This window comes from Acipenser ruthenus, chromosome 9, assembly GCF_902713425.1.
Source record: "Acipenser ruthenus chromosome 9, fAciRut3.2 maternal haplotype, whole genome shotgun sequence".
Taxonomy (NCBI): domain Eukaryota; kingdom Metazoa; phylum Chordata; class Actinopteri; order Acipenseriformes; family Acipenseridae; genus Acipenser; species Acipenser ruthenus.
Window position 1 is genome coordinate 53,455,737 of NC_081197.1, and position 27,878 is coordinate 53,483,614.

General features: G+C 37.7%; 2 protein-coding genes across 3 annotated transcripts in view; one reads left to right on the forward strand and one right to left on the reverse strand.

Moving 5' to 3' along the window:
- Position 1: 1 nt before the first annotated feature.
- Positions 2–20,218, forward strand: mphosph8 (M-phase phosphoprotein 8). Of its 2 annotated transcripts, none has more exons than XM_059030250.1 (15): positions 2–61; positions 908–1,225; positions 3,633–3,788; positions 4,185–5,330; positions 5,828–5,939; positions 7,046–7,300; positions 8,892–9,014; positions 9,251–9,339; positions 10,966–11,106; positions 11,345–11,431; positions 12,896–13,050; positions 14,120–14,274; positions 15,373–15,503; positions 17,287–17,370; positions 17,723–20,218. In XM_059030250.1, exons 1-15 carry the CDS (start codon positions 17–19, stop codon positions 17,762–17,764), a joined length of 3,039 nt encoding a protein of 1,012 aa, XP_058886233.1. In that variant the 5' UTR covers positions 2–16; the 3' UTR covers positions 17,765–20,218. The 2 variants fall into 2 exon arrangements, with proteins under 2 accessions (XP_058886233.1, XP_033864871.3); XM_034008980.3 differs by lacking the exon at positions 2–61 and adding an exon at positions 769–826.
- Positions 20,219–22,144: 1,926 nt separating this feature from the next.
- The window catches only part of LOC117405698 (paraspeckle component 1-like), a 64,885-nt gene continuing 59,151 nt past the window's right edge, over positions 22,145–27,878 (reverse strand). The window contains exon 7 of the mRNA XM_034008983.3: positions 22,145–24,112. Within this exon, the coding sequence (XP_033864874.2) occupies positions 24,020–24,112 (93 nt within the window). The 3' untranslated portion in view covers positions 22,145–24,019. The remainder of the gene's footprint in view (positions 24,113–27,878) is intronic.

Here is a 27,878-nt window from a genome sequence, read left to right on the forward strand (position 1 = left end):
CTGGTACATCGTCAGAATGTGGTATGCGTACCAAAACGTGAGCCGTGTAATGTCAGAAATTGTACGTTTGTATTTCAAGTCTTTTAATGCATGTGCCAGTTTTTGTACAAGTGTTTTTTTCCTTTTTCAGAACCATTAGTTTTGTTCATAAATTACTAGACCTAACATTGCGTTAAAACAATATACAGATTTAAGCTCATGTGGTATATACAGTATTTTCAAATTTGTGATCGTGTTCCCTCATTTAAACAGATGGATAGAATATATCACACTTGTATTGTATGAGGTGCATATGTATGCTAGCCTGTGTACACTGTACACCAAGGACTCAACATTGTTGGCTTTATAATAAAGTTTGAAGATAAAATACTGTTTGTATACCTGTTCACTCTGTATAGAAATGTTACCATGTAAATGTAAGCAATGTTAATATGTACAGTTAACCCTGGCTCTAATGATAAAAGGTTTTTTTTTTCTGCTTTGGAGACCTTTGATAACGCAGTTCTAAATGCACTAACCACTCTGCTACCCGTAGCTACACAGTGTGTGTGTGTTTGTGCACTGCTGAGTTCTGATCATTCTTAAGATAAAAATGTAGCAATACCAGTACGTGTAAAAAAAATAGTACGTGTAGTGTATCGCAGTACTACACGTAGTAATTGATCTGAAACGTGTACTAACAGCACACGTTTTCACCCAGATGGCCTTCCATTGGAGCTGTAACGCTAGAAGGATGACGTAATTAAAAGTTGTGCACGCAGGGTACGATGAGTGAGGTACCCTAGCTGAGGTTCGACGGATGAGCCCCCGGTCTCTTTCGAGAAGGGTATAGCAAATGATAGCGTTACTGTGTTTTGCTATGTTTAAAAAAATCTCCATTAACATTAACAACATCTCTTTTTTCTAGTGCCCACCCCACCGGACCACTCGCACTCCCACTCCCACTCCCACAGACAGACCGCCCGCCTGCCCGCCCGTCCGCGTGCATGCCCCTCGAGACCAGTGTTCTGCGCTTGCTCAGAACTCAGCTGCTCCCGTGCACAGGAAAGTACAAGTGTTAAAAACGTCAACAAAGATGGCGGTGTCGATGGCAGTAGCAGAGGGTTTAGCTGAAGCAGAGATGGAGGCTGGGGGAACCGAGAGATCGGAGCCTGGGGACAGCGAGCAGGACGAAGCGGAGGATGTGTTCGAGGTGGAACATATCATCGACATGAAAATAGAAAAGGTGAGAGAGACATAGCGGGCGGAGTGCTTTCAAAGGGATGCTGTTTAGTGTGCCCGGAATACAACACGCGTCAAGTGGTGAAGGCCGCGATTACTGTCGGGTGTGTGTTCTGTTAGTATAATTTAAACCTGCACAAGCTAGCCAGCACACTTTTCCTTGAGGGGAGAGGGGAGAGGGGAGAGGGGAGAGGGGAGAGGGGAGAGGGGAGAGGGGAGCGACTGCATAACAAATGAATTGCAACAAGGGTTTTCTTTATTTTATTTGCGTCAAGTAAATAAACACCCAACCAATTCAAACAACATTGAATATCGATTAGGAAAACAAACATTTGCAATTCTGTACGGCACCGTTACTTCTTTTAAAACCATACAATAACTTGCATCTGTTTTAAAATGAGACTGTGCCCACAAGCAGCCAAAAACATAAACAAAGGTGCAGTCAAGTAACTGTCCTTATGGATTTGACCAATTATTTTACAGTAATCATTTGATTGACCCGCATACAGTCACTAAGGAGCATACAACACTTTTGTAACTGTAGGTGTGTGCCAAGTAGATTGGGACTATCTAGAACAGTGGTATCAAATTACATTCTTTGGGCCAGGTAAGGCAATGTCCAAACCTTGGGGGTGGGCCACAGGGCGCTCAAGATGTGCGTACCGGAGGAGGGGTTGTTTAAAATGGGTATGAAAATCTGACTGTCCAGTCACACTTTACATACAGTAACAGAACGTTGCAACATGACACCTGCACCAATCAACAAACACATCTCAGAAATAACTACTCACAATGAGACCATCTCTGATCTCCATTTATAATAAAAATAGAGAAATATATGTTCCTTCTATTTTACTGACTATTCAAACAAATTATACAAACCCAAGTGTAATGCTATTAAAACAACATGTTAATCATTTTAATTTTATTAAAACTAGATTTTTTTTTCAAGATTAGTGCGCAGCAAGCATTCAAGTTAACAAAAGCACGTCAATTATTGATCGCTTTATTTAAGTTGTATACGCATCTTAAGCGCCTGCTTAAAAGTGTAGCACTGTGTCTAAATATGCATGTTCTAACTCCAATGTGTTCAAATGTAAATGAAAAGTTTCTAAATTAAATACATGGAATGACAGTAAACAGAGGGAAAATAAACTTAAGTGCATATCCACCGTGCCGCAGGTGCATCTCTTACTGTTGCCAAACTGGTTTTTTTTAAGCCAAAAAAAAAGATCTTTGACAGGCTCAGATTCTTCGGCCGTTTTGCTGTTCCTGAACACTTACTGGTGGCCGCATTGCTAATTTTTCCTAAAAATACTTGGTTTATCAAATGAAAAATAAAGAAAAGACATATGCACTTATGTTTTTCATGTATTTCAATAATAAAACCAAACTGTTTATCATTTAAAAACATACAGCAGCCCCTCTCAACTTCCGGAGCCTTTCTATATTAAACTGGAGACAAAAATCTGGTGTTTTGCATGATTAAAAAAAAAAAAAAAAAAAAAAACTTCTCTGACAACAGGTCAAACATAATGGTAATCATATAACTTAATACAATACCTAAGCTAAAGTACATTGCTAACGTATTTAAATTAAATAAATACAAAAACTACTTGCACTTTCCTGTTCCAATCACATGCTGCACAATTACCAGCTAAATCTAGCAAAACTAAAGAGATTTCCAATACTATTAATCTGAAAATTATATGTAAAACTGTAATATTCCAGAATAGGTTGTGAAGGCTTTACTTTGCTCCACTGAATTAACTGAATAAACATTTTCATGTGTGTTTTTTTTTATATCCTTGCCATTGTAGTTTCTTCACAATAAACAGAGTGGCAAGTGACACATTTTCATGAAGTAATAGCATTAGTGGCGTTTGCTTGCTTTTTATTATTTTTTTTTTTAGCTGTGCACGCAAGTGAAAATAGTCAAATTTAATTTAAATAAAGTTTTCAAAAAAATAACTGTGGAAAAGTAGGTGTTGTCTAAATAAAAATCACCGTTTTGGTTTTTGTTTATTACTTTCCTCATAACAGAAAATATAGCATCACAACAAAACAAAATGTTGAGCACTATGGGTCGATTGAAGCGTACCAGTGGATTAAGCAGGTTTAGTCCACTTGCTTGGACTAAAGTTAGTACACTTGTTAATCCTGTACCAGTATTGATTTGTGAAAATGATGCTGAGATTGATCTCTACTGGTTTTATATTCCCACCACAAGCTTTAGTTTGCAATGAATTGTACAGGCAGTTAAACCATTGGAAAATATATTTTAAAAATCCCTAAACAGTCTTCAAAGATTAGTGCCATGCTGTAAATGTTGGTGATCTTTGGTGGCCCTGCTTACAATATGAACAGGAATCCTAATGCATGTTTAACACAACAGTATTGTTTGGTTGCAGGGGGAAATCACATACAGAGTCCGGTGGAAGGGATACACATCGGAAGATGATACCTGGGAACCAGAGGCTCATCTGGAGAGCTGTAAGGAGGTGCTGCTTGCATACCAGCGGAAACTAGCAGAAAACAAATCGAAGGTTGCAAAGAGGGAAAATCAAGTAAGCAATTACTTTTCTTGTAGATTTAGGTCAGCAAAAAACTAAAGCTGGAATTCGGGACCACCACAAACTCCCCTCTCACTCTCGCTCCCTTCCTGGAAGTCCCCCAGGCCCCTTTTGGAGGTTTCTTTTAAAGGCCCCACACAAGCACTTCCAGGTGTGCTAATTACCCCTTTGACTTCAACAATTCAACCATTTAGGCACTTAACTAACAGCCTCGTAGTTTATGACGTCACAGAAACACTAGCTGGAATTTTTCTGTAACTCACTGAAGCCCATCTGTCATTATATTTATTGTTATTATTATATATATTGTTATTTATTATTATTATTATTATTATTATTATTATTATTATTATTATTATTATTGTTATTATTAATTTTATATTTTTCCAGAAGCTGCCAGGAAAAAGCGACATGTTTACCGATTCAGACAGTGACAGCTTAATAGAGGAAAAAGAAGAACGAAGAAAGAAGAAAAAGAAGAACAAAACCAAGGGGGCTGATTCTTTACCAGAGAGCCCAAAGAAGAAGAAAAACAAAAAATCTAAGCCTGAGAAAGTAAATGATCCAGAGAGGACCCAATCAGAGGACGCAGACAGTGAGCCCTCGACTCCTGTCTCTGTCAATGAGAAGACTTCAAAAACCAAAAAAAGAGTGTTGGAATCGGAGGAAGAACCAAAGATCACAAAGAGGCAGAAGAAAGATGATCCAAGAGAAAGCGGAAAGCTTAAAAAGCACCCAAATGAGGGGAAAAAAAAGCAGAGGGCCTCAAAAGAGCATGAAACCAGCCAAACAACAAAGTCGCAGATGGTCACAGATCTGTATTCTGCGGAGTCCTCTCAGGATGAGCAAGGAGAGGTTTCTACTGAACTGACTGACGTGTTGGCAGATGAACCAGTCACTGATGCCTCTGTACTGGAGCTTGGTTCTCCTGAGAAAGCAGCAACAGCATCGCTCAAGCGTGGGGATACTTTTTCATGCTCAGGAGAGAGCCCTGCAAAGCTGAAGGCAAAACAAAAGAAAAGTAAAACCCAGCAGCCTGGTGAGCACAGACTCAAACTGCAAGGTATAAAGAATCTTATTAATGAAAAGAAAGGAGTACGGGCAGAAAGCAGCCAGGGCAAGAGAGAGAGCATGCAGGAGAAACTCAATTTCCTAATGGAGACTAAATCGGCCGACGCAGCTGCAAAGACGCATAAGGTTTCCAAAAGCGGTACAGACGATGAGCCAGGGTTTCTGTCCTCTGACTCGAACGAGGGCGGTAGTGTGGTCAAGAGAAAAATAAAAAACAAAGCGCTTGAATCTACCCCAAAGGTCAGTGCATTGAAGGGCAAGGAGGATAACCCTGCGGCAGACAAAGTCTCTTCAGTGCTAACCAGGCATGAGGACTCTGAAAAGGAAGAAACATTCACGGCAAATCTATTTGAGAAGTTTTTATTGAACTGTGAAGAAAAGGATAGAGCCCCGAAGAGACAAAGTGTGTGTCCACCATTAGTGATTGTGGAGGAGAAAGTGGAACAATCTAAAGCAACACCAAAGGTATTTTTTATTTGTTTGTATTTATTTATTTAGTTTTAGCAATGTAGTGTCCTTGTAACAACATGTGTGTGGTGACTCGCGGCTCATCAGTGTTATGTTCTCGAAAATATTGACATTCAACGCTACTAGATCTGACAGGGCTAAACAGCCCTTGTATACCTGTTTTAAAATGGCCTAAGTGTGCCTTTTACTATGCAATTTATACAATCATGATATATGTTGAAAAAGTTATTGCAAGAGTATCTACGTTACACAAGACAGTAATGTCATGTTGAGTAACTCTAAACAGGCAGAGGAAACAACCCGTAAGCTGTTTAAAAAGCAGTGAATCATTGATAATTGATTTGATTATTGATTATTATTATTTTCTTTTTTTCATTCATTGTCCAAATTTACATTGATTCTTTACGATAAGATTCTAATAGCATGAGGCAGGTCCTTCATTATTAAAATTCTACATATTGCTGGAACTATATACCTTATTTTGTTTTGTATAGACTCAAGTCAAGCCTGAGAAGAAGACTAAAACCACAAAGGAAGTAGTACCTGTTCAGAGACCAGAACCTGAGAAGGTGGATAAAAGCAGAAGAGAGCCTCGAACACCAGACAGTAAGTGTTGTATGGCAGCTGCAACAATAAAGTGCTAAGATTGCAGAATAACTTAATAAAAAAATCATACATATATAAAAAAAAAAGAGAATGAGAATCGAATTATAAAACACTGTACTTGCTCACACAGGTTTCTTACGAAATGGTTTTACTGCTGCTGCTTTAGAAATTGATTGTTCTCAAACTTTCATGCTTCGATTTGCTAGGCTACAGAAGCAAAAAGGTTGACAAGGTTGACTGCAGGAAGAGCGATAAAATAAAAACTTAAGTGCTCTGGCTTTTCTGTGCCGTACCACATGATGGATCGTTATCGCTGTGTTACTTTTTTGACAATGTGGGCAATAATCCTTACACTATCAGTGCATTATAGTGGACATTTTGAATAATTTATTATTATTATTATTATTATTATTATTATTATTATTATTATTCCCACTGTCTTCCAAAAAGCAATCCATCACTAATATCTCCACTGGCAAAGCGATCAGCCATGTCGCATTTGCCCAAATGAAAGTGCCGTTTATACTCCCAGGGTATGGAATGACAGCACAGACAGACAGACATTTTGGCATCTGAGAACCCATCTACAGCTAATTTCTTGATCTGATAAATCACCCAGATTAGTTATCTCCCTTCTTGACAATCGGTACTTTGATATTAATTTTGAGTGTATATGCATCGAGGATTTGACCGGTCCCTATAACCTCTTTCCCTTCTGATTTCTCTGCGATATATCGATGACGGGCTAGTAGTATAAGCACCGCGGCGTGTCCTAAAACAGGATCTGCCATGAAAATGACTGCCCGTGGTTTCAGTGAAAATCGGTGATGTTGATTTTTAATCTGCAAGGTGCTTACGAGTGCCATTCACTGGAAAACTACAAAGCTGTATGTAATTTTAATATGTTAACGTAATATTATTCAGCAGTTTTCTTTGACTATGAAGCAAAATTGGATAATTCTAGACTGATGCAAAACATTTGGCCAAAGCTGTGTGTGACCTAGCTAGAGCACATTATGTTATTGGGTTACAGGAAGCTATAGAGGTATATCTACGGAACTGACAGGTTTCTAAAGGAAATCTTTCTGTGACAATAATTTTTCCAGATGCCAAGCCTATGAAAGGGTGTTTTGACGTCGTGAGTCCTCCTCAGGAAGTGGATGATGTCAGAGAAAGGCGCGAGAAGGCTGCTGTGATGTCTCCAGGCTCCGAACCCCCCGAGGAGACCCTGTTCAAGTGGAGTGGAAGTGCCCAGAGGGAGAGGAGGAGGAAAAGAGAAGACAGTGAACCTCGGCTCTACATTGCATATGAAGACGATCATGATGTCCAAGATACTGTCTGTCAGACTGAAAAGACTTCAGGTATATTAACCTTCAGTGTTACAAAACACCCAGCAATGTTCACATTATCTTTGAGGTATCATATGCTGTCTCTATCACCGCTGATATTTTTAACCCATTGTAGTCCATTTATTAAGTGCGCGTCAGACGCGCCAGGTCCAATTTATTTTCACACGCGCAGTTAATTTTAGACGCGCTGTTTAAAAGTATTTTTTTTTCCACAGTCAAACGGGTTTAAAAGGCCCTGCATATCAACAAAGCACTCACTAGGCATCTCCAGCCCCGCCCCACCCTTTCGTTTGCTATAGCTTTCACATATGCTAAGAAATAAATAATAATAATAATAATAATAATAGTCGTACATACCGATCAATCATCTCCTGATCACTCGTTTTATCACCAAACGCCTCAATAATGCAATCCAAGTCATTATTTTATTACTATAACATCTCAAAAAAGCTTTGCAAATGTCCGTGATATTCTCTGAGCGCCTATGCAGTACCATCCAGCTTGTTTCCTTATGGCTGCCCCTATCTGATGCCAGGGGCAAGTATGACTAATCATGAGATATGCCTCTTTTTTTATTTTATTTTTTTCGGCTTCTCGGCTCCTGTCGCTTCTACTCGGCCATTGAATGGGTTTCTCGGCTTTTTCCGTAGAAAAAGCGACTAAAAACCAGTTTTTTGCGTCTTTTTGATGTCGGACAGGGTCCGACATTGGACCTGATAGGAATAATTGCAATGTCGGACCAGGTCTGACATAGGACCGCAAAGGGTTAAACATAATCCTGATAGTTTTGATATTTGTATTCCCATGTTTTAAATAAGATAGATATACATTTCCCAACTTTTACTAGGGAGTGTTTGCCAGGAGTAAGATGATTTCTCTGAAGAACATCATAGTGTATCCAGTTCATGCTTCCTTCAGCAACAGTGCTGGTGCTATGATTGAAGTGAGTGGTATTGTGGGAACAGTAAATGGTGAGCAGCGTTTCAGGAGGTGATAAAGAGACAGGACAAATTCTCTTTCTACTCTTGAATACTCTTGAGTAACAATATACCCAAGGACAAGCCATTGTGTCATTAACCAAATCCTCACTTGTCATGAATCTATTGAACAATAATACTTGTGTTATTGAAATGATGGTATGTTTTTTAATGCTTAACAATGTGTGTTCCAAGTGTAACATATATATATATATATATATATATATATATATATATATATATATATATATATATATATATATACACTGTGTGTGTTTGTATACAGTATGTGTGTATGTGTGTGTGTATATATATATATATATATATATATATATATATATATATATATATACACACATACACAATATACATATATATATCGTGGGTGTCGGGGTCCAATATAAATCTTTTTTTTTTTAAACGTAGTGTTTCAGTGCTGTACAGACGTTTTATGTCGTTATCCGTTTCTCAGATACGAATGTACCAACTTGATATCTTTTTTTTTTTTTTTTTGTAACATTCTCATTTTGTTGATCATTAATGAACATTTCTGTACTCTGGGTGTTGTCATATATATATATATATATATATATATATAACTGAAATTTGCTTTTTATCTATTGTAGATAGCAAAAAGCAAGTTCTAAACCTGGGTGTTGATCTTAAGCTAGACTGGATGACCTTGGAGGACTTTCAGAAACATCTTAACGGAGAAGATGAAATTCTTTCTACCACAACTATATCTACCAGTGAGTAAGAAGCTCCTTTGGTGTAACATAAGAATGACCTTATAAAAGCCATGTATGCACTGATGCCCGTAATGGCAGGCTATAAAGATATCCTGTTATTAACAGGAGGACTTTGTGTAATAGTGGTGGTGGCAGAGCAGTTTCTAATGGCAGGAGGACATAGTTGTGTAATTAATCTCTGTTTGCATTTTTTAAATGTATTTAGCTTATGTGTTATTGTTTTTTTTTATTCCGAGGTCTACTTCGAGATTCTGTGAAAAATGGAGACTACTTGACTGTGAAACTTGCACTAAATTCCAAGGAGGATTATAATTTAGATCAAGAGGTATTCTTATTTTTCTGTCTCAAATATTTCCATAGCCTTTTGTTACTGCCTGTTGATAGGTAAGAATTGAGGTTGCTACTTTTTTATATATAATAATTTGTGTGTTCATGTTAACTTATGTCCGTGTGCTGGCTGAGGACCTGTACGATCTGGGTTAAACCATGTAGAGTGGAAGTTTCTACACATGTGCCGTCTGTTGATGTTCTATAGAAATGTAAGCATAAAGTATTCACCTGCTCCGGTTTCAGATTCCTCATCAATTGTTGTCTGAATGTATTGGTACTAGTTAATTGAATACCTAATTAGACTTAATTAGACACTTATTTGCTAAAGAATTGTATCAATTATTTTAGTATAGCAAGAGATTGTTTCAACAGCTTAATAATTACATTTTTCACCACCCTTGCCTTTATCCGCGCTATGTACAGTGCACCATTTATAAGAATCACAGCCGTCCTGGATGATTTGATTCTCATAAGCGGTTGATTCTTAAGCGGGCTGATATGATTACTGTGGTGAAGTGCTGCAGAATCAGTGTTTTAGTTTGAGAATGCACAGGGACCACACAAAGTATTGTTTAGTTAGTGCTCCAACTGAAAGCTAGGTTTATTTTGTTTGTTTGTTTTATTAGCGGTTGTTTCCCCACCGCACTGTAAGAAAAATAAAACCAACACCAGTTTTAAACTGTAAATCAAGACTCCAGCCTGATCATTTACACTGCCCTCGGCCACATCACATTACAATTAGCAAAAGCACCTCAGCGCGTTGGCAGTTTAAATACAGTATTCAAATGACAATGCTGCTCAATCACTGAGGACAATACATCAAAACAATCAAAACAAGTCCTCGTGTGTAAGCAGCTTGTTATATGATCACGATTATGTTTAGTCAAGGCTGCAGAATCCTATTTTACTACAGTATACTTGAAGCGATCGTCTCGTGAGGGTGCCTAGTTTAACTGCCGTGCAGTGTTACATGTAATGGCCTTTGGATTAAAATGACATTACAGTACAGTATTTTACTGTCAGGACTACCACTGCATTTATGCATCTGTGGCTTACTTATTTTCTGTTGCAATGCAAATCTCACAGTTTTGCATTAAGCAGAGATGCAAAGCTCTGCAATCCTCCTTCTCCTCCTCACCGCGCCGCGACGCAATCCCACTCCCTCCACATACATATCACACAATAACAGTGCTGTGCTTAGTATGTATTCAATGAATGTGTATTCACTTTATTGAAACACATTTTCAGTTAGAGAACACAAAAAAACATACCTGCACAATGCAATGGCACACTCACTGTCTGATTACAAACAATGCAGTGTTTCCTGCATCATTGCACGAGCCATGCTGCGAGATGTGATCAAATTCAAAAACAGCTTTATTGGCTGTACACGTCATTGCACTTGATCAAGTACCGTATTACATGTAATCAGTTTGGCCCAAAATTATTCTTATAAGCGGATTATTTTACATTGGTTGGTATAGGAATGATTTTGTCCAAGTGGTTTTGATTACTATATGCGGTTGGTTCTTATATCGGTGATTCTTATAAACTGAGTGGACTGTATCAAGGAAGAAATTTGATGTTCTGTGTTACTAGCATATAGGTATGTGTTTTGCAGGACTCCAGTGGAATGTCTTTAGCAATGCTGGCAGCTGCAGGAGGACAGGATGATATACTGAGACTGCTGATGAAGAAAGGGGTGAAGGTTAATGCTCGACAAAAGGCTGGCACCACTGCACTCATGCATGCTGCTGAAAAGGTATCATGATTTTTTTCTTGTCATTTATATACAAATTGAAGATTTACTAAACTTTTGCACCAGTTTCTGTAAAATGGCATAGAAAAAAATTAAAAAAACAATCAGAATGGTAATTTAAGAAACTCCTGCTTGAGGTTTGTTTACACTAGCTTGGTACTGTTTCTTACATGGAAGCTGTTTAACTAAGTATTCATTGTTAACAGTTGTGTAAATTAGTAATGTGTTTTTGTCTTTTTAGAATTTTTTGACTACTGTGGTTATTCTTCTTGAAGCTGGTGCTCATGTAAATGTACAACAGATCAATGGAGAAACAGCTTTGATGAAGGTAATCAACTTTCCCGTCTTTAGAAAATGTCTCCATTTGCATGTATGTCTTTCTTTTTTTGAGGGCCTTATTTAATAAGTAGACCTTTTCTCATGGTTCCATACAATTGCATCAAATTTAATGTAGTCTGAGATTCTGAGGGCACTGTAAATGTGTGCATTGGTTTTAATCAGTGCCGATTGTCTCTAACAAAACAGAGGGATAGTGATGTTCGTTTGAATGGTCTGTTTAGTAAATGATCCCTGTATGTTAATTACATAGGAATCTGTGGTTCGTGGGGTTGTGATCAGCAATCACTGGTAATTCTCTTTTGGTATTATTCCTTTTAAAAATTACAGGTAATGTTAAACGTTCCCTTTCAAGTACGTAATGTAACAATTACCTGATGAGTATTGATCCTTTTGATACCGTCTAACCTGAATAGATATTCCAAAGCTGCACGTAGCACCAGTGACGCAGTAGCGCCCGCCCCCAAGGGTATAAAAGAGACTGGTCCCCCAGTCTCCACCGGGTTCCCCGCAAACTTGCTTTGGGCGCACTGGCACCTCCTTTCACTGCGGGCAGTACATCTTCCTGGGGTGACGAATTGGGCAGCGGACAGTCCCCAGTGCCTCAGAATGGAGGCTTCACCCAGAAGTGGTGAGTCTCATTTGGCAACAGTTCAGGAGAGCACAGGTGGACCTGTTTGCCAAAAAACATCTTGGGATTCCACATGAACCAGACGGTAGAGCTTCAGGCTTTTCATCTGATAGAGAGGAGCAGCTCCATGCGCTTTGCCCGGTGCAGGCACTAGCGTATTATGTGGACAAAACCAAAAGTTGGAGGCAGTCTTGAGCAGTTTTCTATCTGTTAAGTACCATGGGAAAGCTCTGTCTAAGAGGCTATCAAGATGGAACACAGATACGGTTCAGACTGCATAAGAACGAGCCGCCTTGCCCCCGTCAGAGAAGCTCACCACCCATTCTACCAGGGGCATAGCAACTTCGTGGGCTTTATTCCAGGGTGCAACTGTCAGAGACATTTGCGATGCAGCGGTGTGGGCTACAACCCCCGCTTTTACACGGTTCTATCGGCTGAATGTCGTGGATCCACAAAACTCTGGGTTTGGAACAAGAGTGTTAAGGGCGTCCTCGAGCTCGACCCTTACAGCATAAAATTGGAGCTGAGTTTCCCCTCAATTTTTTAGCCCTGTTAATCGTACTGGGTTCCTCATGGCAATGCGCAAGGTGGCCTTGGCCGACTTCACTTGGTCTGCAATTTTTCCTTGTGACAAGCTTTGGTTTGTCTAAACATGAGGTAATGGTTACATTTCTATTTCAGGGAACCAGGGTTATGATGATAACCAAACGTTTGTAAACCTAAAAGGGCTTTATTGTAATGATAATGACAGTTCAACTCTGGACCTGCTCGGTCTATTTGTGAAGTTTGAAAAATATAGTTTAAACTGATTTGATTGTATTTTAGGCATGTAAAAGAGGGAATGCTGACATTGTGAGACTCCTGTTGGAATATGGAGCTGACTGCAACATCCTTTCCAAACACCAGAACAGCGCATTACATTTTGCAAAGCAGAGTAACAAAGTCATGGTGGAGGAATTGATCACGTCTCACATGGAAGCGTAAGTTCCTCTACTTCTACAAGCAAAAAACGTAATAATAACCTTAATAACCTGATGTGTCAGCATACATGAGTTGGAATTCACAGGGACACACAATACCTTCATTTTGATTCGATATGTTGTATCCCACAGCAGCATTGCAAGGTGATCGTTACCTAATTATGCATCCCAGGGAATAATCCTTTTTCAACTACTAATATGTTACCAACCATTTCAGATGCTGACTTCATTTTTTCAGTGTTCTGGAAACTCAAGCAAAATCTAATGTGACCATTCACTTTGACCTGCAGATGTTAAAGATGTTTTTAAGATATTGTATTCTCTGATTCTCTAGGTGAAATTAGATTGTTGGTATCTAACAAGAAACGTTAACCATTGTAGATACTGTGACTGTAATTTTACAAAGCTCTGTATGAATCATGATATTTACCACATGCTTTCAGTAGGGATGGGTATTTCCATGTATTTTAGTAATCACATATATGTAGTTTTACTAAACGATAAAACTGTTATACTTCACATCAACGTGCCACTGGCTAAATAAAGCTTACATTATACCAAATTTGAAGTAATAAGTACAAAAAATAACAATCACGGTACTATTTGACAATGCTTCAATAGTTATTTTTATTAACAGTAAGCCGAATTTCTTTATAATTTCCAAACCGGAATTAGACAACATAATAACATACAGATTGTAATGAATCAATAAATGTCTTCCTTGGATAATCTATAAATAAGTGTTTACAGTAAGTAACATATCTTATTAAATACGGTACATATCTTATTAAATACGGTACATACCTCCCGGTCCTGGCATTCGTTCTGCTACATTGAAGCCTTATAAATAACATTTGGTTCCAAGTTCCATCCTGGGGTTGTCCAGTAGAGTCACTGCTGCATTGTGCCACATAAAAGCGATACAGATCATGTTTATACCCATTTTACTTCATATTTACAAACCATTCATTTCAATCTGTCTTTATATTACTGATCCTTGTTCTCCCATTAAAAGTATTTTATCCACTGACAAAACATCTACCGGCTAAACTTTCTTTCCTTTAACCAGGCTGTCCAGGGTGGCAAAGTACACAATTAAGGATTACTTTGAGACTCGGTTAGCTTTGCTGGAACCTGTGTTTCCATTAGCCTGCCACATACTCTGCGAGGGACCAGATTTTTCATTAGAATTCAACTATAAACCAACAAACAAAACGACAGAAGGTAAGAGTACAGAATGTAGCTGTCAACAATATGCTGTCCTACTGAAAATTTCAGCAACTGTTAGTCACTTTATAGAAATACCTACCAGTAATGTATTATTTGATGTTGGCTATCCTTCATCTTCACAGTGTTACTTTTCTGATCAGATAAAATATCCATTACGACTGAACTACAATCTTAATGTCCAGCATTAATAAAACCGGTGATGTAGTGTTCAGAGTGATTTCTGGATTTCTAGTATCTGTACATTTTCTTTTTTCTTTTATTTCATAGTCTCCACTGTAGAAGTGGGCTAGGCTTACATTTATCAGAAAGTTTTATCAAGACTGTGTCTTAAACCGTGAAACACTCATTTCTGTAATAAATGATTTAATCAATTATCAAATTTTCCCTTGTGTTTTTTTTATCTATTGTACATTAAACTCTGTGTCTTGTAAAGATGGCACATTAGCTTTAAATTACTTAGTCCCCTTTCACCATCTGAAATATTGTATCATACTGTTTTTATTCAGTCATGGACAGCGTCTACAGTTAATATTTTTTTGTGTTAAGATGCCTGCTTTAATGGGCAATTAGTTTAATGCAGTTACATAATGTAAATCACAAGCATACTTCTGTGATACCAGTTACAAATGACTTTTTTGTTAATATGATTATCTATTTTCATTTGCTATATTTTACTCCTATTGAATGTTGATTTCTCAATCGCAGATGATAAAATACTGTTTGTAAGAGTAATTGTTAGTGGTTTGATCTGTTTAGAAGCGTATATAAATAATGGTGCTCCAACATTCCCTAGATGTACCAAAATAATTACCAATAAAAGCACATTGATGGCTGTGTGGTCCGGTGGTTAAAGAAAAGGGCTTGTAACCAGGAGGTCCCTGGTTCAAATCCTGGCTCAGCCACTGACTCACTGTGACCCTGAGCAAGTCACTTAACCTTGTGCTCCGTCTTTCGGGTGAGACGTAGTTGTAAGTGACCCTGCAGCTGATGCATAGTTCACACACCCTAGTCTCTGTAAGACGTCTTGGATAAAGGCGTCTGCTAAATAAACAAATAATAGTTTGTAACGGATGCTTATCCCACTTGCTGCAGGATCGGGAATTCTCCTTTTTATCTTCCATGCTAACTTTTTTGGAGGCAATGAGATTGCCGCCCGTCTCTCTGGACCCTGCAGTGTACAGGCTGTAGTTCTCAATGACAAGTTTCAGCTGCCTGTATTTTTGGTGAGTGTACATTTATTTAGCATCCTCATACCTACATAAAAAAAAAAAAAAACTGAACGCTTTCTTACCCGTCATCTACTGTATTTCTTGAATGTGCCTGCATGCTAGAAAGTGATATTTATTACATTTTTACTGTAGGTTCTGACAGATTCCTATATTGACTCAATCCCCTCTTGCTGTGACTTGGGTTGGGTTAGGTTGAATTTTCTGTATATGGCACAGTATTTAAATCGTATTTGTCATCCCGGGGCCATTGTATCTCAGTTTTGAGAAAATTATTTTATAGTTTTTTGAAGAACCGTGAGGCGTTTATATTAGAGTTGCAGCGATACACCTGTTATACCGTTATATCACGATACAGAAATTTGTTATTTGTCAAATCAATTACCTTGATATTACGGATCATTTTATGCATTACTCATTGCATATCATGTTTTTTTTCTTCCATTTTCTAATAGCAGTAGAGCCCTTGTAAGAGGGCTTTGGCGTCTGGTAAGGCCCTTCTCATTAAGGGCACGAGGCAGGCCTTGCCAGACAGTAAAGCCCTCTTCGGGTTCTGTTCAACATTGACTTTATCTCTAGTCTGGCTATTCAGTATTAACACTATACAGTACATGCATATAATCCTCTTTACAAGGTGGACCTAAGTTACATAAAAATAAATCAACTACACACATTTAAGTTTAGAATTTTGAAACATGCAGTACCCAGAAAAGCCTAGGCTGCTTATTTATCATCATTTGGAACAAAAAAATGGAAATGTGTTTGGTATACCTTGCATTAAAAATAAGCACAGCGTTCTAAAATAAAAGCAATTTTCTGTTATTTTTCGTAATACGTAGTATTATTATACTACTTTTTGAAGTTTACAGGAATAGAATTCAGTGAAATATTTTTCTTTTGAACTTCTATTCTATACTGCTGACATTAATACAACCATTATTTTAAAATTATCTAAAAAATATCAGTTCTAGATCCAGATGATCATTTATCGTGATCATATCGGCATTTTCTGTTCAGCTTGTATCGGGATGTGAAAAATCTTGTATTGCTGGCAACCCTAATTTTATATTTAATTAGGACAGCAAACAAATTGTAGTGCTGGTGATGTTTTTAGTGAGGGAGGTTGAGGGGCTCAGACTGAGACAGTGGGGAGTGCTTGTCTTTTTTATCTTTAGATCACTGTTAAAAACATTTCAGTGATCCTTTTCAATACTATAATCAAGACACCTGTAATCATATGCCCTTTCCCACATTGCTGTGTCAGATACCCAAAAAACAATTCGCCACATTTTAGGCCTGCTTTTCAGTCACGTATGTGAATGTGCCTTAAACCGCAAATATGCACGGGGTTGCAGACCTAAATATGCAGCGGCCCTGGGCCAGCCCAGTAGTGTGAACGGGGTCTTGGATGGGCACAGAGTGGCCTGGGTTGAGACAGGAGATGCTTATTTGCCGGGGAAACCATTGCAGGACATCAAAAAACAAAAAAAAGTACTTTTTGTTTTTTCCTTTTATAAATGATATGCTAATCCTGAATTTACCAGTAATGACTATTAGTCAGAAATAGTGTGTGGCTCCTTTTGTTTGAGTTCAGATTGGTTTGTCTGTCGTCTGTGATACTGAACATAGTGTCCGCTGCGTGTTGTAAAGCAGGGCCACTCGAGGCAGAGCTGGAAAGAGGGAGGCATGTAACACTGTATCCTACAAGGCAAGCGCTTCACAAACACATGCTTTTTTAATGTAATGCTTTATAAATAACAATGTTTTTTTTATCTTTTAGGATAGTCATTTTATTTATTCATTCAGCCCAGTACCAGGTACAAATAAACTCTTCATAAGACTGACTGAAGCACCTACAGCCAAGGTAAGTCCATAATTCTGTTTACTTTTTCTATGTTATAGGTGTATTTTTTATTATTGTATCAGAGCTGTAACTTAGAATCAATGCCATAACATTTTTGGAAATAATACAAAAAATGCACTTGCAATAATGTTCTTATGCTAATGACGGTTGATACCATTTCACTTTATCTTGAGTAAATCACCTGAATCCTGCCACAGCACAGTAAGTTTGAGGTTCTTGGTTTCTGTCTCGCCAATCTTTAGGACCTTACTTTTCCGCCTTATGTTTTAAACAAAAAAGGTAGTAATTTTAGAATAAGCTGACACATTTTTTAAAAGAAGCTTCTTAACTGAAATCATCCTTGCTTTTCCAGGTAAAGCTGTTAATTTCTGCATATAGAGTACAGCTGAAGTGAAGGGAACGTCGTCGTTTTTAAATTCTGCGGAGTACCAGAATGGCACTTGCACTTGACTTGGATGCAGTTGAGGAATCACAGATGTGATTGAAAAGTCCCGAGCCAACAGTACATCACCAAGGGATTCCCCATAACGTTTTTGGACACAGCTTTTGTTTTTAATAGATACATTTACCGTGTTATACTTAAGGACAATTTTTGGATCATTGCCCTCAATTGTGCAGGATTTGTTTAATTTTGCCATTTTTAGTTCTGTAACCTTTACAAGCCAACTGAATCCCTAGAGCAAGACTGCTGCTCCACACATCCATGTTTCAGTCTAGTCAAAGTGGCTTGTTTTTGGTTTCCTTCTGAGTCCTAGCATCAACAATTGTGGACCAGGAGTTTGTCGTCATTTGAAGAACAAACATTTATTACTATGTCCAGCCATGTAGTCATATATTTCCAAGTGTAGCAACTGTTTCCCTTAAAGAACCCTGCTACTTGCTAGTGTTTAGGAAGTGGATAGGATGTTAATATTTTTCTATTTGCCACCGATGATTTTGAAGTAATTCCTTCTAGTTTCTATTACCAGCAGATCAAACCGGTTTGAACGACCAATCAGTACATTTAAATAACAATAAACACAGGATGTATTTATTGATACCCTTGCATGGTGTTTTATTTTTTTCAAAACTAAATAAAAAGCAAGGTCATGTCTTTTGTTTTGCTAATTTTTCTCTGTCCCACCATGCTAACAAGGGTCCATTAGAATGTAGATACGTCAGTGATATAGATTTTGAATTTTGTTTTCTTGATATTCTTCAATTCTTACTAATTTGGCAGCTTTGAGTTTGTGCGATCTTCATGTAGTAGACGTTCATGTCAGGTGTGTCATTCCAGGGGAACTTTCCGCAGTGGTAAAACAAGTTGCAGCAAGTAGATATGTTTTTGATTCAAACATAGAACCTTTGCTTTCCATTAAGTAATGCTTGTACACTAGGTGTATTCAGAAACCAAGTGTGTTTAGTTTTGACAATTATATTAAAAATGTTTGTTACTAAGCTACTGTGAAGCTTGGTGAAGTGTAATACAATGTATACTGCTCTTTGCATTGAAGGTTGCTGCTACTGCACTGCAATTATTTCATGTAAGTTTTAATAAACACAGAATGTAGTGTGAGCTTTTTAACATCTCTACTGTTATCTAAAATGCTCTGAATATTTTAAACTGATTCTCTTGTCAAATTGTATTCATGTTGTTTCTGAGACGGTACATTTATTTAATCCCCTCTTTCAATAACAAAGGCTTACAGATATTTATTTAATCAGTTTATGATTTCTGTGGCCATATTCAAAAAGCATATACCACCATGCTAAGTTTTTTTTTGTATACCTGAAATCAAAATGGTAATGTTACAGAACTAGCAAGAAATAAGTACGGTGCATGTAATAGATCTTAAACAGCTTCAAAGTGGTCCTTTTTAAAAAGCTTTTTATCATCAATGTTTAATTCTTTTTAAAAATACAGATGTTAACTCGGCACAGTGGTAAATGCGTTGTCAGTAAGCCCCCTGGTATCCAGTCACTTTTTTGCACACCCCTGTTGGCAGCTACCTTAGAATACCTAATGATACTTTAAGAAAGCAGTTAATCCATTTACCATTGGTGAGACTAAACCTATGTTTACTTAAAATAATTATATATATATATATATATATATATATATATAATCTCAAATTAGTAAAAACATAAAAAAGCAAAGACCAAAATTATCTACTCAAAGCAAGTGATCATATTGTTGTTGCGAATACCATGTCTGTCCTTTTATATAAAACAAGTTTAGAACTGTTCAGTAGGCTTGATATTATTGGAAGGATTATGCCTAGGGCTTCTAGTTTTTGGTTTTTATTTTCCATCTCTCTCCCTCCCTTTAAACCTTAATGAATAGTTGTTAAGCCTTAACTGAATACCAGATTGTTTAAATTAGCGACACACTACTAGAAACTAACGCAGTGGAAATTAATTAATCTCAATTCAGCGATCAGAGCCAGAACGAAATGCAGGTTCAAATAGAATCAGGTGAGATCAATGCACATAGTCTGTTAACCTAATCAAGATATGAGGGTAAAAAGAAACAACTTCCTTTGGTAATTAGTGTTTCGTTAAGAAAGCGAATCAGCTCATAATATGTTTAAAGGGGCATCACGTGATCAAAAATAAAACCCGAAACCTAGAAGCTCTAATTAGGCCGTATCCTGGTTGCTGTGTAACTTACCACCATGTGCCTATACTGTAGTTCAGAAACCAAAAATGTATCTGAGAAATTGGTACTGACTGTTCTGTTTATCCTCATGACGTTGAAAAGGAAATTGTGATATCTGGCATACTGTGATTTGTGACATTTTTGTAGAAGTCTTTCTGTAAAATAGTTTCATATTTATGAAATATAAAGCTTGAATTCTTTCACCTCTGATTTACATGCTATAATCTTTTTTTTTTTTTTTCTTTTTTTTTTTGATATCCAGAAGTCTTCACCATGCAAGGCTGCCCATATCAACACAGTAATAGCTGAGATCAAAATAGAAACATAAGTGGGTTAATCGATTTAATACATTGTTCTCATTATTTCAAAATTGTCACAAATTGAGGCCAGGTTTACAGTAAATTGTGTTACACATGGCTGCATAAAGATCCTTCATTATTTTAGTTTGCAATATTCCAATTTTATGTGCGATTCAGATATCAAACACTTACTTACAACTACTGCAAGAATTTAATGAGACACAGACACATTGTGGTTTCAGATTATTTAATCAATAGATAATTGAATTGACAGGGTAGGACGAAATTAACAAAAGAATTCAAAGAAATAAGGCACATAATGTTAATCTATATATTGTCAAAATTATTAAATATAGTGTGTTTCAATATATAAGTGAAAAGTCAAAATTATTAAATATAGTGTGTTTCAATATATAAGTGAAAAGTCAAAATTATTAAATATAGTGTGTTTCAATATATAAGTGAAAAGTCAAAATTATTAAATATAGTGTGTTTCAATATATAAGTGAAAAGTCAAAATTATTAAATATAGTGTGTTTCAATATATAAGTGAAAAGTCAAAATATGTTGTATATTGTGGCAAATCATAACAAGATATATACTTGAGCTGTATGGTCTAACTGACACGACAGCATATTTTTTTTATAATAGAAATTGTCAGAAGTTTATTTATATTTTTACTTTGACCTAAAAAGCTTCTGTATTTTCACACATTCTTCTGAAAATGATGTAAAACATAATACCATGAATCTGTTTTAAACCTCTGACAAATAGAAACAGTATTACTTACCTGTTAGTGTCATACTTTAAGTGGAAGATATGTGTAGGGTGGTATAGTGAGATTATTTATTTCTTAGCAGATGCCTTTATCCAGGGCAATTTAGAATTAGATTAGTGTACTTCACTTAATTTTGGCTTCATGTTTACTGCATAATTCTGGAGATTTAAACAGGTTGATTCAGTTCTCAGGATGTGCAATGAGTCACTGTTACTAATCTACGGGCTAGCCAACTGACTAATGATAGATAGGGTAAGCCCTTTTGTTTTTTTCAAACTGGAAACCAGTTCTCTCAGGAAATCCTGCCCCTAATGAAAAGAACAGAATATTACACAATTCTATATTGTAGTATGCACAGTAAAACATTTACAGCTCTCTGTATTTTTATTCAAATTTCTATTAGTGATTTTTTTTATTTAAATAAATATTGTAATACCTTGTCCATAGAATAGCTTAAATCTGAACTCAGGGTATCCTTGCTTCTAGTTCTCTGTTATTTGCCTACACTATTGCCACATGTGAAGTACTACAGTTTAAGTAAATGTAATGACAGTGTGTATTACAATATATGCATTAACGAGCAGTGCTGGGGCATATAAACGACTATTCAGATACAAAAATTAGATGTTTGTATTCGCTAGAAAAAACCAAAATACCTTGCACTTATTTACCGTCTCACCAGAATTTGTGTGACAGTTTAAAAAAAATGGCAAATGAAAAAGGGCTCTGTGTGGTTTTATATATATATAGATATATATAGATATAGACCAAGTGAAAACAAGATGGAAGTTTTTGAAAGCACAATACATGAAAGCAAAGAAAAATAACAAAACAAGTGGTGCTGAGCCTTCTAGCTTCACGTTTTATGAGCAAATACACAAATTAATCGGCTCCCGACCACTTGCTGCCCTTCTGAACCAAGGCGTCGACATGGGATTTCCAGAAGAAATGTCTGAACTGTCTTCAGATAGCAGGGGCCATGCTGAGTCTTTCGAAGGTAAACACAAGCTTTATACTTAAATCACACACATTTAAATAATTAAGTATTTTTTTAAAAAAAATTTTGATTGTTATTTTCGTTATGATAATTGTGCAGCGATCTGCCTTTTTTAATGGCTCGATAGTTGATAAAGTTAGGTAACCTCTCTCTCTCTCTCTATATATATATATATATGGAAGTATAGTTTGGTTTTAAACAGACAGCATACAGTATTATGAAATGCATTGTTTTTCACATGAACTTATCCAGAGTTAAGACTAGTTATACTAAGATATTAACCAGCATTATTACAGTTGTACTACAAGTACCTATGAAGTCTCAACATATTTTTTTATGTGAAGTTATTTCTTGTAGTGTACTACAAATAAAATATTTGATGCTACAGATAAAGTTGAATGGGGGGGGGGGGGGGGGGGGAGAGGTATACTGCAATTTTTACAGGGCCTTTTTCATGAGGGGAAATCTCCCTCTATTCTAAAGGTCTATTTGGCAGCCCTCTCGGTGTGCCATATAAAGATCGATTCAGTCTCCCCAGGAGCTCACTTCCTGGCAGGGCAATTTTTGAAAGGCACCCAGCGGCTTAGGCCACCAGTGAAGGATTTAGTCCCTCGCTGGAGGCTAAATGTGGTGCTTAATGCACTAACAAAACCTCCATTTGAGCCAATACATTCAGCGGAGCTCACATTTCTGTCTTTCAAGCTGCGAATTGAGCCTTCATTACGGTGTGAAACCAGCCCTCTAAGTAAATCACAAAACAAATATACTGTATGTGTATGATTTAATGTAAAATAATACCTTTTTTTGTGCATAATTCCAAACCTATGGTGTGCTGCATGTCAATATATAAAACAAACAAAAAATGTAAATCATATTTTTAAATTAATAGTTGTAATACATTGCATGGTAATGTGTGTTTAATCATACAGTACTGCAAATACGATTCAAGTAGCCCATTGACAAATAGTCTTGCTGTTTACTTCCTTGGTTATTTATGATGTCTGTTTAATGTAAGTTACTCCTAGCCACTTACTTTATCAGATATAACCAGTTAATACAACAAAGGAGAAAAAAGAACGCACCGACTGAGTTAGATGCTACGGTTGCCTTTCTTTTTTATATTAGGTATTTCCCGATTACTTTTAAAATGTTGGTACATGATTACACAGTTGAATATGTTTCATTAGCGTCCTCTTCGCTCGCAGTATTTAAACCTATAGAGTCCGACATTCGCAGAAGAAAATGGGAACTCGGGGAACTAATGAAATACCGGGGTCCGTGGGCACCGTTTACTGTTTAGAAACGGCAATGGCAATCAATGAAAATAAATAAATAAATGAAATGCGGTGTCGACGTTATATACTATATTTCACGAATAAACAAAACAACGTTTAACTTGAACTGCTATTTGGCATCCTTTGTTTTGTAGTTAATTCACTGGGGTAAAGTAAGTCCTACACAACATATTCTTTACTCCACGGATATTTTTCTGCTTTAACGTGTTACATATTGTAAGGTCTTGCTGTAAAATAAAGGCACACACACAGGGGCCACAGCCACGCCCCCTGCACCTTAAATTTATATTTATCGGAAAATAGGTCCTTGTGCCTTCGATGGCGCCATTTCTCTTCTTTATCAAAGATTTTGTCTGAAAATGTTTGTTTACTGCACCGAGGTAGGTCTGCCATAGAGCGCAGCAGTAACATTGCAAAACACTCGCATTCATTGCGCTCTAGTGCCAGGGTACAATCCTGGGAATACACAAATATGACTTCATTTTAAAGCCCTGAATCTCCTCTTTTGAAATGTAAGCAGGGCTTTCTTTTATAGTTCCTCAGTAAAAAGATTTCAAGTGCCAGGTCGCCGGCACGATTTTTAACATTGGGCGAACCCTACAGAGGTGTTTTTTTTTTTTTTTTTTTTTTTTTTTTTGTTTTTTAATTCAAGGTATACCTCTGATACTGAAGCAGATCTTCCAGGGTGAAAGCAGCAGCTTGTATCTCGGTCATCTTCAAGAAGTGAGCAGTTTCCTGTAAAACACAATAAAAATTTTGTGGAATATTTTTATTTATTTATTTATTTTTAATTTAGCAGTCACCAATTGTTTTTATCATTTTCTCCCCAATTTGGAATAGCCAATTATTTTTAAGCTCAGCTCATCGCTACCACACCCGTGCTGGACTCGAACTGGCAAAGTCCAGGCTATAGGGCGCATCCTGCACTCCACGCGGAGCGCCTTTACTGGATGTGCCACTCGGGAGCTCCCGGAACTTAAGCTAAAGACTATAATATGAAAATTAGAAATAATAACTTTTTACAAATGTATAATTTCAAGTTAATTATTATCATAGATGTAATCTAACATTGTATACTAAGATGTACATACTGTATTATCAATATTAATCAAATATTTTATTTTTTCAATGTAAAGACACAAAATATTAGTTAAACGTTAGATTATTATCATAACCCTGGTTCCCTGAAATAGAAATGTAACCATTACCTCATGGGTATTTATCCTAAAGCGTAAACCTTGTCCTGGCCTCTGTAAAAATTAAGCAGGTTCTCACTAAGGAGAAACCCTGCATCTTGCTCACCTGCTTTGTGAAGGTGACAGCAAGCAAACAGTCGCTTGAGTGATAACATTTGAGCTCAGCTGAATGCATGGGCTCAAATGGAGGCTTCAAGAGTGCATTGAGCACCATGTTTAATCTCCAGAGAGGAACACTGTCATCCTTCGTAGGCGGCTGAAGCCGCTGAACCACTTTCAGAATGTTTTGCCCCGCCGGAATGGCTGCCAGACAGACAGGTCCTTCAAAACTGCTGTATTACTGCCATGGGACAAGTCGTGGGGTTGAACCCATGAGGCAGACACCACATTCAAAATGTGGTAAGACGCTCCACTTGTACCCGAACTGGGAACGTGTGGACGCTGCTATGGCATTTTGCAAGGTGTCAAAAACCTTACTGGACAGATCCAGATGGCTCAATGCAGCCATTCAGGGGCCAGACCCAGAGCTACAGGCTCAATGGGTCGGAATGCCATAAGGTCCCCCGTGGCTCACTGAGCAGTCCACACGGCTGGCCACTCAGGAGCTGCATCAGGGTTTAAACCTCCTGGGCCAATAAAGGGCAACTAGAAGCACCTTGGCTCGGTGCCTGATGTTCTCCACATACAGCGGGAGTAAAGCGAGCGGTGGGAAGGCATAACACACTAGTGTGCTAAGGCATCTACTGCCAGCGGGTCCCTGTCTCCTATTATGGCGAGCCAGAGGGGGCAGTGAGTTGATTCCTGGGAGGCAAGAGGTCTCTGAACCTCTCCCAAATGAGGCTCACTACCTCGGGTTCACCTCCACTCTGAGGCGCTGGGACCCTCCTTGAGAGGTGGTCAGCTGGCCTTTTTTATTTAACCTTGGGCAGTGAGAGTAGGTTCTCGTGTGCCCAGAGCAAAGCTTACATGCCACGCAATGGAGACTGGGCGACATGAGGCCGCCTTTGTGGTTCACGTAGGCCACCACTGTTGCGTTGTCTGCCCAGACAATCACCCTCTCTCAAACCTTCTGCAACAAATGCTGCAAGGCTAGTTCATCTGCCTGCAGTTGCAAACCAATATGTGGAGTGCCATTCTACCCAGCGCCCCAGCCCAGGCTGGACGTGTTCGTGGTGACGGCCTCCCTTTTGGCAGTCGCAGATCAATGCAGGCTAAAAGAAACCCTGCTGTTGAACCAAGCTTGCAGAAGGCACATGCACAGGAGACCCAAAGGTAGGGCCTGAGAAGCTGCAAATATGTCAGTACAGCAGTGTCAGCTTCATAAACATACTGCCTGAAGGGAAGGATGCTATTACGTTTTGCCCATGGAGGTCCCTAACAATGAAAATACTAAGTTGTTACCATATAACCTAAGAACATATACTTTGCAGTTCCATCTATACTTGCAAATATTATCCTTCCATATAACAATATCATAAAAAATAAATAAATAAAATCTTAAACAAAAACAACATTTAAATATGTATTTTGATAATGTCACCACAACATATGCAGGGATGTTCACGTTACTGAAAAAAATGTAACTTATTACTGGTTACTTTAGAAAAAAGTAGCGTGTTATATTTATTTATTTTGTCCTGCGAAACAGTTGTTGTGACTATTCTTTACTTTTTAACTATATGTCTGGTAATTAATGTATTAATTAAATATATCAAACAGGTTTTTAAAACTATGCATATCTTTCCAGTGTATACATAAGGAGTGATTTTTTTTTTTTTTTTTAAAGCAACTGAAAAAGGCTTTTTATAGGAGAACAGTGAGCGTTAAGGCTGGTTCATATTTCAAACCAACAATTTCTGGTTGAGTCGAGAGTCTCTGACCCTGTGTGACAGATCGGAAATACGGTCATACGCTGGTAACCATCATGGAGCAAGACTTTGAAGAACTTTTAATAGAAGATCTTAAACATTCACATTTATATAACCCCTCACAAAGAATGTAGAGATCCCCAAATACTCGAAACAGCATTGGTGTGTATTATTCAGAAAAAATTAGAAAAAGGACTGTAGATAGAGAATGTAAAGCCTGATGGAGAAAACTGTGACAGATTTGTGAAGAGCAGTAAAACCCTGAAGTAAAGAGAGAAGTCAGAAGCTTGTGGCCACACTATGCTACGAATTGCCAGTCTTTCTGCAGGTGTCACTGGCATCGCATGTGTATTTTTGCATTGACGCAATGGTCCCAATCTGTTTAACAGACTGTGAAAGCTTTCACCTGTCATTCTAAAAAATGATCCTACTGTCACATATCTGCATCTCTCGAATTAATGTATAAAATTCTTCCTTTTGGATTCTCTGTTGGTTGAGATGATGGACGTACCAACGTCGTCTCTTTTGAGCTCTGTGTCTGATGTATCGCATTCATCTGCAACAGAAGTATGAACCAGCCCCACACTTGATGTAAGATCTTTTCATTATACAGTCACATTCGTCACATTGTTGACAACCTTGCAGTTTTGTTTTTATTGACATATTGTGGCCTTTTTTTTTTTTTTTTACTGACCCACTATCTGAAACAATAAAGCACATTATAAAATATGCTATTTATGTGCTTGCATTTCTTTAGGTCTTATGGGCACACAGGGACACATTTGTATTGCACATTGGATTTGCTTTGTTGGTCTGAAGCTGGTGCCATTTAATCCAGAATGTCTGTATACAGTTGATTTTTTAAGTCTGAGAAACAAGTTTGTTCTAATTCTGCAGTACTGTGTGGCAAAGCCAACATATTCAAGGCATACTTGGCAAGTGTAGGAAAAAGTAGCTCTCTGTTGGGTGTAGACAAGAGCGCAATGTTGTGCCAGTATTCATCAGCCGCCAGATCCCGTCAGTCAGTCACTTGGTATCAATACATTTCTTGACTATCCAACACATTTCCAAGAACAATCTGTGGGAAAAGCATTGCAAGCTGGACGATGTCTCTCAAGCTCACTATGCTTTGGCTACTTGTTTGAAGAACGCAAACTAATTTCAGCACAGTACTGTTAATTGGCACTCTTCTTTTGATACTTTTCACTACCATCATAATAAGGTGAAGGCATGTCATTCGAGCTGATTGGGCTGAGTGGTACAAATAACGATGCCTTAATCAAGCAGCGATTCACACTTCCTGGTGAGGGGTATGGTGTTTGATGTAGCAAGTGGGGCGAGTGAGGGGAGGGGAGTTGTCATAAAGAAACATGCAAAATATCAGCTTCTTTTTAATGTTGCCTTCACTTATCTGTACTCCACACTTTTGGAAACTAT

What these genes read in the sequence shown, in the direction of transcription:
- mphosph8 (XM_059030250.1), top strand. Translation starts at nt 17, where the DNA reads ATGTGGTATGCGTACCAAAACGTGAGCCGTGTAATGTCAGAAATT. An exon ending in TACCACAACTATATCTACCA is followed by an intron (nt 9,015 to 9,250) that starts GTGAGTAAGAAG and finishes TTTTATTCCGAG; the next exon opens with GTCTACTTCGAGATTCTGTG. An exon ending in ATCACGTCTCACATGGAAGC is followed by an intron (nt 13,051 to 14,119) that starts GTAAGTTCCTCT and finishes TCCTTTAACCAG; the next exon opens with GCTGTCCAGGGTGGCAAAGT.